At 35.8% G+C, this 13,137-nt stretch overlaps 1 protein-coding gene across 8 annotated transcripts in view; it reads right to left on the reverse strand.

Annotated features, from left to right (window-relative positions):
- The window catches only part of LOC140990945 (uncharacterized), a 33,884-nt gene extending 27,109 nt beyond the window's left edge, over nucleotides 1-6,775 (reverse strand). The window contains exons 1-3 of one of the 8 annotated variants that reach the window (XM_073460834.1): nucleotides 6,529-6,775; nucleotides 6,089-6,153; nucleotides 5,745-5,939 (exon numbers count right to left, since the gene is read on the reverse strand). In XM_073460834.1, coding sequence (XP_073316935.1) covers nucleotides 5,745-5,939; nucleotides 6,089-6,153; nucleotides 6,529-6,555 — 287 coding nt within the window. In that variant the 5' untranslated portion in view covers nucleotides 6,556-6,775. Of the gene's footprint in view, nucleotides 1-5,744; nucleotides 5,940-6,088; nucleotides 6,154-6,522 lie in introns of all 8 variants that reach the window. The other 7 variants (XM_073460833.1, XM_073460832.1, XM_073460828.1 and 4 more) reach the window with 7 other exon arrangements.
- Between the last annotated feature and the right edge of the window lie 6,362 nt (nucleotides 6,776-13,137).

The raw sequence follows: 13,137 nt of genomic DNA on the forward strand, positions 1-13,137 counted from the left end.
TATAATTTACTAATTGGACTCTACGTGCCCACTAAGAAAATACGATTTCCCTTTTTCATCATAGGGTGGTGGAAATGTCAAAATAGTGGGAGGGAGATTTATAAAATAAAATCCATATTTTATATCTTAGAATTATTTTAAAATAATCAGCAACCCTTATTCTGTTTCCATATCAGTATATTTTCGATTTCCTCACGTAATGCATTTCTGTTATTAACAAGCCAACCGAATCTAATTTTCAAGATTGGTTGGGAAATTGTTCTGAATTCGGAGAAAATGACATACACACTAATGTCAGTCCTACTGAACTGACAAAGCATGGAAGATGGTAGGACCATAGTATGCAAGCTAAAGTGTAAAATGCTCGCTTTTACGTCAAATGAACTGTAGGGACAGTTTGAGGAAATGTTGAATGCTGCTGACATTCGAATACACGTGCAAGAGTTGCATGGCTCATGAAACTCATACAATGATGCACACCACTTTCAAGGAGCTCATGACTACACGTATGCAACATGGGGCTTTGGCCCATGAGCGTGGTGTACGTATGACTGGGCTTATTGAGAATGTGGTGGGCCTGGAATATGTGATTCCTAACGAGTTACTAAATAACATCAATTTGTTGTTTTTCTCTTCCTTATTTGACGGGGTTATGGTGAACTTCAATTTGAATAAGATAGATGATAGCTTTGAAGAGCTAGTTAATACGCTTATAACTTATGAGATCACCGTAAAACAAGAAATTTTTGTTTTTCTAATGGGCCTCTCGTCAGACGAAAAATGGCCCACAAGGTAAGGGAAAGAAATGTTCTGCCCCTCACAAGAAAAACAATCTCAATAAGAGGCAAACTCTGAAGGACACTTAAAAGGCCAACAAAGCCCGATAAGTCAGAATATATTTATTTCACTGCAAGAATTCCGGACATAAGAAATTATATGCGCCAGAAATATTCTGGAAATGATAAATGAATGTTCAAGTAAATATGATTTCAACAACAAACAAAAGAAAGTTAGATGATCCAAATCCCGCACAAATATGGCACGCTAGATTATGTCACATTTCCCAAAGAAGAATGCACAACTTAGTGAGAGAAGACATGTTTGACTTGTCAGACATAAATTTTCTACCTACTTGTAAGTCCTATCTAAAAGGAAAAATGACAAAGACTCCATTCAATGAAAACGTGGAACGTGCGCATGGTCTAATGGATTTGATCCACACAGAAGTTTGTGGCCCGCTAAGTGTTAGCACAAAATATGGACAATCCTACTTCATTATCCTTACTGATGACTATTCGAGGTATGAGTATGTTTATTTGATGAAAAAAAAATCTTAAGTATTTGAAAGGAGGTTCAAAGAATTCAGATCTGAGGTAGAAAACAGCTAGAAATGAGTATTAAGACACTTCGATCTGATCGAGGTGGAGAATATTTGAGTGCTGAATCTTTGGATTATCTAAAAGAGAATGAGATTCTCTCACAGTGGACTCCACCAGCAACACCACAATTGAATGGTGTTTCTGAACGTCGAAATCGAACCTTGATGGACATGGTTCGATCTATGATGGGATTCACTAAATTGTATACATTGTTTTGGGGCTTTGCGCTTGAAACTGCGACAATGTTGTTGAATAATGTCCATACTAAAGTAGTGGATAAAACAATATATGAGATATGGATGAGAAAAACTCTCAAATATTCTTACATGAGAATATGGGGATGTCCTGCTTGCGTGAAGCAAACAGTGGGAGACAAATTGGATAGTAGATTCATTTTGTGCTACTTTGTAGGATATTCAAAGAATTCTGTTGGATATTATTTCTATCATTCCAATGAAGCAAAAGTGTTTGTTTCAAGAAATGCCACCATTTTGGAAAAAATGAATTTCTATTAGGTAGAAAAGACAAGATGATAGAACTTGAAGAAATTCAAGATACTACCTCAACTATAGTAGTTGAACCTAATCCCCAACAACCAGTAGTTGAAGTACAAGCTCCTAGAAGGTATGATAGGGTTATTAGACCACCTGCAAGATATATGCTTCTTCATGAACAAGACCATGATGAGTCTTGTGTTGGATATGATCCAATGAACTTCAAAGAAGCAATATCTGATGCTGATTCAACCAAATGACTTAAACTCATGCAGTCAGAAATGGACTCTATGTATTCAAACCAAGTCTGGACATTAGTAGATCCACCCGAGAGAATCGTTCTCATAGGATGCAAATGGATCTACAAAAGAAAACTTGGGACGGATGGGAAGGTAGTGACCTTCAAAACAAGGCTGGTTGCAAAAGGTTATACTCAAAGGCAAGGAATTGACTATGAAGAAACTTTTTCACTGGTTGCTATGTTTAAGTCCATTAGAATACTATTAGCCATAGCAACATGGTATAACTATGAGATATGGCAAATGGATGTAAAGACTGCATTCCTAAATGGAGACATCAAATAAGAAATTTATATGTCTCAACCTGAGGGATACACATCAGTAGGACGTGAGAACAAGGTATGCAAACTTCAGAGATCAATATATGGTCTCAAGCAGGCGTCAAGGAGTTGGAACCGCAGATTTGATAGCACTATCAAAGAGTTTGGTTTTTCTAAGAATCCTGATGAACCAGGCGTGTACAAGATAGTTAGTGGGAGTGCAGTGACATTCCTAATACTTTAGGTTGATGACATCCTACTCATTGAGAATGATGTAGGATTACTGCAATCAACTAAAGTATGGTTGGCAAGTAAATTCTCCATGAAAGACATGGGTGAAGCATCCTATGTATTGGGAATACAAATCTATAGAGATATATCAAAAAGGATGCTAGGACTCACCCAAGCCACTTATATCGATACAATTCTGAAGCGATTCTCTATGGAAGAGTCCAAGAGAGGATAATTACCAATGTGTCATGGTGTTACTCTATCTAAAGCTATGTGTCCCAAAACTGATGATGAGATAGAGATGATGACACATATTCCATATGGCGTCAGCCATTGGTAGTATCATGTATGGTATGATATCGACACGCCCTGATGTTGCTTAAGCTCTGAGTGTTACAAGCAGATATCAGGCGAACCCTGGTCCATGGCATTGGAAAGCCGTGAAAGATATTCTTAAGTACTTGAGAAGGACTAAGAATTTGTTCATGGTCTATGGGGGTGGAGAATTGAAATTGGAAAGCTACACTGATTCTAGCTTCCAATGTGACGTAGATGATTCGAAATTGACCTCTAGTTTTTATTCATGCTAAATGGTGCGGTTGTCTCTTGGAAAAGTTCCAAGCAAGACACCGTTGCAGATTCCACCACTGAAGCTGAATACATTGCTGCATCTGCTACAGCAAAAGAGGCAGTTTGGATGAGGAATTTTGTCCGAGAGTTGGGCGTCATTCCTAATGGAGTTGATCCAGTCCCGGTGTACTGCGACAACACTGGTGCCGTTGCGCAAGCAAAGGAACCAAGGTCGCATCAGTGATCGAAACATGTACTGAGGAAGTTCAACATTATACGGGAGATTGTGGGAAGATGAGACATATTAGTCGAAAGAGTCCCCTCTGCAGATAATGTTGCTGATCCACTTACAAAGTCCTTGTTAGGACCATTATTTGAAAAGCATCGCCAAGCAATGTGATTAAATTTTATGGGTAGTTGGCTCTAGGGCAAGTGGGAGATTGTTAGAGTAGATGCCCTGTAAGCCAACTGTAGGCTAGAGATTTTATTGACTCAGTTGTAATAAACAATCTTTATTTTAATATAATTCATTATTTCATGGTTTGTTATTTCTTTATCTGTATACACATGTGGACAACATAGATAAAGACCTTGATTATACTTTAACACAAATGAATCGTAATTCGATGTTGAAACTCGTTTGTAAGCACTGTATAATCTAAATTCGTTCCTAGTCGATTCAGCTGCCTAAAACATGGATAAAGGTCGCTTGAGCTCGAGACTAGCATCTGTGATGTTGTGTACCGCGTTTCTTGGTAAGGGCATAGAGATGTCCAAACATGCAGATGGGTAGTCATCAATGATTATACCGAACAATCCTCCATCGAACTTTCCAAGTGGTTATCATTCATCGAGAGGATAAGTCTGTGGTTATGATTGTACACCATTGGTCCTTACGACCCGGGATAACACTGAGGCTCTATATGCTAGGGCTGTGCTTTGACTCGTTTACCGGCTCCAGGAGAGTCATCAGGTGGCGAGATTGGGTACAGTTGCGACACATGTAGGAACCAGTGCATTGTAGTCGGGAATTCATCGCTCACCTACGGATGTGGATATCCTATGTGATCTGATGAAATAATAGTGCATGGAATCTCTGGTCAAAGTATAAGATGCACGTTGGAGAAGGAGTTCTCCAATAGTACATGCGATGCCATTATTCATATGTATCACATAGTTATCGAATTATTATGCAACTCTCGATGAAACAATGATTACAGATTCAATCGGAATATATGAGATGAAGGGACCATACTGTACGTTAATCATAATCGACTGGTTTTTTCAGGCACTATCAGTGATACCTAGGGAATCATGGGGCGATGCTACTAAACGCTCTTACTATGGTTCGATGGGTTTTATCAGAAATATGATTTCTGACATTTTCATGATCAATTGTTGTAGAATGGGGCAAATTAGGGTAAGCCCGAATAAAGGATTATGTCCTGAATCACAAAGAATTGTGAACCCACGGCTAGCTGTATGCCTGAACCATTGAGGGTCACACAAGCACTGGATCATTTGTTCCCGTTGAGAGAATAAATTTTCAAGGAGTTAAATTTATATTACGATATAGTAAATTCAAGGAGTTGAATTTATGATAATTAAATTTAGAGAAAATAAATTCAAGGAGTTGAATTTATGAGATAGTAAATTCAAGAATTTGAATTTATAAAATTTGGGGAGAATAAATTCAAGAAGTTGAATTTATAAAATCTGAGAATTTAATTTATTAAACTCAAAAGTTGAGTTTATTAAATATTAAATTTTGGAGGTGATAAAATTCAAGAAGTTGAATTTATAATTTAAATAATAAATTCAAATGTTGAATTTATAATCGTTTTAATTTATTAAGCTCAAAAGTTGAGTTTATTAAATATTAAATTAAAATTGGTGGGAAGTATGTTTAATGGGCTTGTGAGAGTTCAAGTCCAACTTACAAAATAATTAAAGTTCTTAATGGACTTTGATTAATTAATTAAAACTAGTTGGACTAGTCCAATTAATTAATCAAGCTCATTAATGTTAATTATGTGTATTAGGTCTTGGCTTAATTATAAATAAGAGTGAGCAAGTCATAACCCTAGCCTCCACCACCTTGATGAATCCCGAAAATCCCCTCTCCCAAAGCATGAAAATTTCGGCCACTCTCTTTTGAAAAGAATTTTGGGCCGCCTCTCAAATTTTGATCTCCAACGTAAAATCTCTTCTGATTTTTCTAGTGAAAATTAGAAGAGGAACAAATCTTCTAGTCGTGAACCTAATTCGAAGATTAAAGAAAGGAGCCTCGAAGAACGTACGTGGGATTTACAACAAGAGCTATGCTCGCTTATACCAGCGTAGTTGGAGCCAAGTGAAATTTGTTCACTAAAGTAAAAGTTTTAAACATCCTATGTATGTTTATTTATTAAAACCATGAGAGTGCTCAAACAAATATTTTGATTGTCAAAATAAAATAAAAATTTTAAACTCTCGTTGCGTTTTGGGCACGAGAAAACCAAGATCCAACACATGGGTACCTTCAGCGAGGAAGTGTAGACCCCACTTTTCAGCAGGCAGCCATGCACGCTTACATCAACTAATGCTGCATGAAAAGCATCAAAATGAACTGGGCAACAGGAATGCAACCCCAAAAGTGCTTTAGGAGGGAGTCGAAATTCATGGATGGCAGCTGGGCATAAATCCAAACAAGCATGAATATCGTACCTACAAATGTTTTAAAAAATTACTGAATTTATGAACTTTTGATATATTGACCCATCACCCATTAGAGAAAGTGGAAAACAATAAACAGAGTTCAATATGAAGAACATTATCATCCGACAACACTAGAAACACTAATTTTATCTGTTTACCTGTTCTCCAACATGAGCGAGTACAAAAGTTCAAACTTCATAATAACAGCAGATGAGGATGGACCCTGACAATACAAATATCCATTAAGTTGGCAGGATAGATACACATAATCACTAAAACTTGAATTTATATTTGTGTTCAAACAAAATAAAGCAGGAATATATTCTACTTTCCCAAGTCAATCTCTTAAAAAGCTATGTCAGAAAAGACCTTCGTCGGTTTACATATTCTACCCGACACCCAACCAAGTCAAATGCACCTGCAAGGGGTGTATTTGCTAGTTGCTACTACCATCTGTTATTAAATGCACTAATTCTTATTTAATTTTAATCGTCCACTCAAAAGGTCTTACAAGTTTGATACAGAAACAGGCATATTCTCAACATAAACATATGAGCTGCATGAAAATACTAGCAGAAAGGATAAAAATTACCTCAACATTGAGAGATAAGTTAAACGAAACCATCGTTGACAAAATAATATCCTGCCTCGCATATTTGATTCTAAAAGACTGGGTTGAAAAGCTGTGGTCTGTGTCATCAATTCTCCAGACTCCATACACATCCCCAGAACCTACATCTGGAGCTGTTCATAAAACTGAAAATTCATAAGTCTCTCCAGCTCTTAGACAGGCTAAAGAGCATGTGATCAGTAACATTACAACTCCGACTGAAAAAGCTTCTGAGAGAGGAACAAGCAAATAAAGCAATGGTTAAAAATATCTAACTACCACAAGGTGTGAAAGTTAATTCCGAAACAATATACAAGCAGCACTCAGAATGAAAGATATGACATTATGCCAGGAATTTGTCTGTGCTCTCAGCATCAAGTAAGTAGGGTTGCAATAGGAAACAACAAGCATCAAAATGAGTTTGTGTACAACTGATCCTTTTGTTGGGGAATAATGTGATGCTTTTTTCTTTTTATCCAATTTCATAATTAACAATTTGGAACAATAACGGTTAGCAGAACAACAAAAAACTTTGATTTATGCAACATTTCTACCACCTCGGGTAGGATCCACTAGAAAACTTCGATTTATACAACACTTTTGTACAAACCCACTCAGTCTAAGACTTACGCTACTGCCTAACTGATCTCCCAGCACTCACGATTGTAGGCAGCACCTCACAATCAGCATTGTTGGAACATTTCATGTTCACAATCTTGATTTTGATGTTAACAAAACTTGTTATTTTGTTTCTAATGATTTATCAAAGTGCACGGGAAGATGAAACTAATTACCAAGCCAAAGCTGAAGCTATCGAGACGCAAACTGAAAGCGTCAGCTGATTGCCCAAACTGAATCAGCTCAACTGATATATCAAGAATAGTTCAACTGATTGTCTAGCTGATAGGTGGTTCAGCAGGAGAACTTCAGAAGCCCGGTCAGCTGATGAAGTGCTCAACTGATGAAGAGCCAAGCTGACCAGTTCAACTGAAAGAGTGAAATCAGTTCAACTAACGAGTCAACTGATTTCACCAACCCAACTGAAGATCAGTTCAGATGACCAGTTAGGAGCATCAGTTAAGAATCAATCAATTACAGATCAAGACAAGCTTATCCAAGTTGATTCCTGCTACGCACAAGGATACAAAAGCAACTGTATGATCAAGGTACAATAATGGACGATCAAGGTACAATAATGGACATTGCATCAATACTTAAAAACAAAATGTTCCAGAATAGCTGTCAGAAAAGTCGAGACATGAATCTCAAGGAACGCATTCAAGCTGCAACGGATTCAATTATTGAGTCTCACTGTACGATCAGTTTCCCGCCTATAAATAGTATATCAGTGAAGACCAACCAAATAGAACAAGTGTGTGTGAAGAAGAAAGGGCACGCTTAAAAGTCTTATCAGCTTAAAGAGAGAAGCAATCAGCCCAGTTGTGAGAGAACACTTCAACGTGTTATCAGTTTAGTATAGAATCTTTATTTCTCTCAGTGTGTGAGAACACCTTCATGTGGTATTCATTATTCAGTTCTCACACACGCACACGCACACGCAATCACTCACATATATCAGAGAGTTGATCTTATTGAATAGTTGAGTGAGCCTTGCACAAAGACAATAAACTTGTGCATGTAGTCTTTGACAAACATAAATTAAAAAAGTGTTGGCTGGAAGGTGCTACCTTCAGTCTAGACTAGGAGTTCAATTTGACAGTAGAGTAAGTCTTAAGCTGAGTGGGTTTGTACAAGTCATTGTATAGATCAAAGTCTTCTAGTATATCCTACTCAATTAGATAGAAAGGGTGACGTAGGAGGAGTTGAAGTCTCCAAACATCCATAAACATATATTTTGTATTTAACTGTTTGACTATTGTTTTCAAACTGATTTGATCAGTTAGAGCATCCGTTAGTTCAGTTATGGACAGTTCAGTTTTCTCCATAACTAAACTGATATATGCCAGAACTGATTCCCTTTATTTTCAGTTATTCAGTTGCACAAGATATAAAATATCATTTTTTTCTTAACGAAAGATTACTTCGAGTGTTTTTTGCTTGATTTATAATCAAAATCTATTTAATTCATCTTTGTAAATATTCTTAGAACACGAGCTATTGAAGCTCATGGAGAATTTAGTGTTTGAAGCACCTTCGCAGGTGTTCATACGATCCTTCAATTGGTATTAGAGCTAGTTGTTCTAAGAAGGATATTTTAAAGCTGATTTCCTTAAATTTGATTCAAAATGATATTTAAAATGGATTTCAAAATCCTCTTAAAAATTTTATATGAGCTTACCGTGGAATGAGGAAGATTGTTGGCTCTACAACTAACATTGTAGCCACTTCTCTCAACTGCGGATTTTGTTGTTTTAGCAACTTGCAGGGTATTGAGTCCAAGCTGACAGCAGATTAGCTAAACTGATTCAGTGGACAAGATTTCAGCTGCCAGTCTACCAGTTTAGCTGATCAATAAACGAAGCCCATCTATGTTGAGATGTTGGATGATTAAATTGGAGCTTAATCACCAGCAGTATACCGCCGCTCCATTGTCATATCATATCAAAGTAGATGATCAATGCGGTTCAGCATCAGTTGAGTCCAGTTTTGAGTCAGCTCGACCAGTTAGCCAGCAAAGAGATCTAGTTCAAGTCAAATTAGTAGCTCTTCTGGCAAAGAGACTCAAGATCGATGCAGCATTCAAAGCATTCAAGGCGACAAGTTGTTAGTATGTCCAGTTCTATTATGTATAAACTAACTGATATTTGATATTATTTAATGTTTGCTATTGTAGTAGCAATTTCCCTTACACTTACTGGTGTGCGTAAATGTATGATACAAGGGACGCGTATTTGATTAAATAAACATCATGTTTATCCAGTTAGCTTTCATGTAACTGAATTGCTATCTTAAGATTTATTGCCTAAATCAGTTCAGATGTGAGTGATGGGGTGTGTGTGTATGTGAGTCAAATGTACGCTCTATTCTCTGTGTGTATGTGATTGATGGTGTGTGTGTGTGTGAACTGATCTTTGATTATAACATGAAAGTATTCTCACACACTGAGAGTTTTGCTATTAAGCTGATGGCATGCCCTATTTTTCTCTCCTTTTTTTGATCTTCACACCCTCTTTTGTTGATGGTCTTGATCTTGTATTTATAGAGACCGTGTGATCGTTCATCAAGACTCATCAAATAAGTCCGTTGTAGTTTGAATCCATTCCTCGATATTTGTGTCTTGTCCTTTCTGATAGCCATTCTGGAACGTCTCGACTTTACGCTCTGCTGCAACGTTCATTATTGTCCTTTGACCGGACATTTGATTTTGTCCCCTTGTGCATAGCTGGATTCCACTTAGATAAACTTGTCGTGTTCTGCAAGCTGATTGGCTCCTAACTGGTCAGTTGAACTGGTCTCGAACTGATGTGGTGAAATTCAGTTGATTCGTCAGCTGAACTGATTTCACTGATTCAGTTGAACTGATCAGTTGGGTTCTTCATCAGTTGAACTCTTCATCAGCTGACCGGGCTTATGAAGGTCTTCTGCTGAAATACCTATCAACTGAACTGGTTTTTGATATTTCAGTTGGACTGATTCAGTTTAAGCAATCAGTTGACACTTTCATTTTGCATCTCGATAGCTTCAGTTTTGGCTGCGCACTTGGGTAAATTCATTAGAAACAAAGTAACAAGTTTTGTTAACATCAAAATAAAAATTGCGAACATTCAAAATTGCAAACATGAAATGTTCTAACAACGTTCCTATTATTTATTTGTGTCTACTTGACAAATGTCATTAACCATAGATCCACGTGCACCAAAGCATGAAAATTGCAATATAATGTATCGAAATTGAGATACTATTTGCCTTAAATTGAGTATAGATTAGGGATATTTAATGAAAGATCGTTTGTGCTAGCACCTTCGAAGATACTTCAAACATAATATTCTCCAATGAGCTGCAATAGCTCGTGTTCTAATAATGTTAACACCGATAAATTAAATCAAGTTTGGTTTAAAACAAACCGGAAGAAACTCGAAGTAATCCTTCGTGAAGAAAGTTGTCTATATTTGAAAACATTTTAACTTATGTAAACTGTATAACTGAAAAGTAAGTGATTAATTGTCACATATATCAGTTCAGTTATAGTAAGAACTGAACTGACGGATGCTCTAAATGATCAAGCCAATTTGAAAACAGTAGTTAATCAGTTAAGTACACAAGTTATGTTTATGGATGTTCGGAGACTTCAACTGCTCCTATGTCACCCCTTCTACCACCTCTGGTAGGATCCATTGGAAGACTTTGATTTATACAACTACTTGTACAAACCCACTCAGCTTGGGACTTACACTACTGCCTAACTGAACTCCTAGTCTAGACTGAAGGCAGCACCTTCCAGCCAACACTTCTTTAACGTCTATGTGTCAAAGACTGCATATACAAGTTTAATGTCTTTGTGCAAGACTGTATTTTGAGTGGTGGTGGTGTTCGTGTGTGAGAACTGAACAATGAATACACCAAAAAAGTGTTCTCACATACTGAGGGAAATGAGATTCTAATCTAAGCTGATAATGTGATGAAGTGTCCCTCTAGGGTGAATGCTTCTTGAAAGCAGATAGGCAAATAAGCGTGCCCTTTTATTTTTACCATAGTCTCTCTGGTTCTCTCTTTTTTCCTTGTCTCCACTGATCTTTTCTTTATATAGGCGGGAAACTGATCGTACAGTGAGACTCAATAATTTTATCCGTTGCTTCTTGAATTTGTTCCTTGGACTTTGTGTCTCGACTTTTTGACTGCCCTTCTGGAACGTTTGTCTTTAATGCTCTGATGCAACATTCATTATTGTCCTTTGACTGGACAATTGCTTTGTACCTTTATGCATAGCTGGAATCAACTTGAATGAGTTTGTCTTGTTCTTCAACTGAAAGATTCTAACTGATGCTCCGAACTAGTCAGCTGAACTGATCTTCAGTTGGGCTAGCGAAATCAGTCGACTCGTCAGTTGAACGGATTTCGCTCTTGTTCAGTTGAACTGATCAGCTGGGCTCTTCATCATTTGGACACTCCTTCTACTAGCCAGGCTTCTGAGTTTCTCCTGCTAAACTACCTATCAGCTGGACAATCAGCTAAACTGCTCATTTGACATATCAGCTTGTCTGATTTAGTTTATACGATCATTTGGGTCTTCAGTTTGTGATTTAGACAACTCGTAACTGATCCTAACTTCGGCACACTAAGATAAATCATTAGTAACATAATAACAAGTTTTGTTAACATCAAAATTAAGATTGCGAAATTGTTGAAAAGTTTCAACATTTAAGTATGAAGTTAGAGGGGTACAAATGAGAAAAGATTTAGGAAAACACGTTCTTACTATTTATTTATATTAACCAAGTGTCATTAACAATATGATTCTTAAAATATATGAAAATTTTGGTATACCGTGTCAAATTTTATTTACGATATGGATTAAGCTAGATAAAAAGTTATGGATATCTAAATACAAAACTTAGGACAATGTGGTGGTATTGATCCAACACCACATATATTTAATGAGAAAAACAAGTTTTTACTATCATTTGTATCTTCCAAGTAAATGTCACTAATAATAGGATTATTGGCACAAAATATATTATGGTATAATATATCCATTTTTGGTATCATATGTCTTAAATTGGGTACAAATTATGGATTTTTAAGTACAAACTTGGAGGGGCATCGAGGTATTGTTGATTCAACCTCACATATGCCTCAAATTGGGTACAATATGTGAAGTTTTGGGTACTGATAGAATAACTAAAAGATTAGTAATTAGAGTGATTAAAAAATGAGAGATAGTGATAAATAACATGTGAGATAAAATATGTATTGTTTGGTATGATTTTAAAATTGAGGGTTAATTTTGTGTATTATCTTGAAATGACCAAAATATCCTCACTATGCGTATAAAATTACCTAACCTAAATATAATAAACAAAAATAAATAAATAATAATAAAAATAATATAAATAAATTTAAAAAATATTCAATTAATTCTTATTATTTTTTATTATTATTTCTTATTATTTTATTACCAATTCATTTCATATCATTAGTTATTATCTTTTTTTCTTGTTAATATTTATTATATAATTAATTTCTTATTACTTACAATGACTTTGTTTATTATACATTGATTATTTCTTATTATTTTGTTACTAATACATTCTTATTTTACTAATTATTCTTCTTACGACTCGTCATTGTTATTATTTATCAAAAAATTATTTCTTATTATTTATTATTAACTTTTTTATTATACAAATTAGGGGTGTCAAAATGCAACACGACCTGTTAACTCGACACGACCCAACACGAAAAAATCAGGTTCGGGTTGGGTGGGTTCGGGTTAGTGTTGGGTTAGACGGGTTCGGGTTGAGTCGCGGGTTGACCCGAAAACTTTTTTTTAAAATATTACTTATATTTTTATATATTGTATGTTTGAACAAAATTTATTGTATATTTATATGTTAAATTTTCATCATTTAATATTTATTTTGTATATTTTTATTTTTTTAACAATTGTTTATTTGATTTAGTAAATATATTTTTAAT

Source organism: Primulina huaijiensis, chromosome 13 (assembly GCF_012295235.1).
Source record: "Primulina huaijiensis isolate GDHJ02 chromosome 13, ASM1229523v2, whole genome shotgun sequence".
Classification (NCBI taxonomy): Eukaryota; Viridiplantae; Streptophyta; class Magnoliopsida; order Lamiales; family Gesneriaceae; genus Primulina; species Primulina huaijiensis.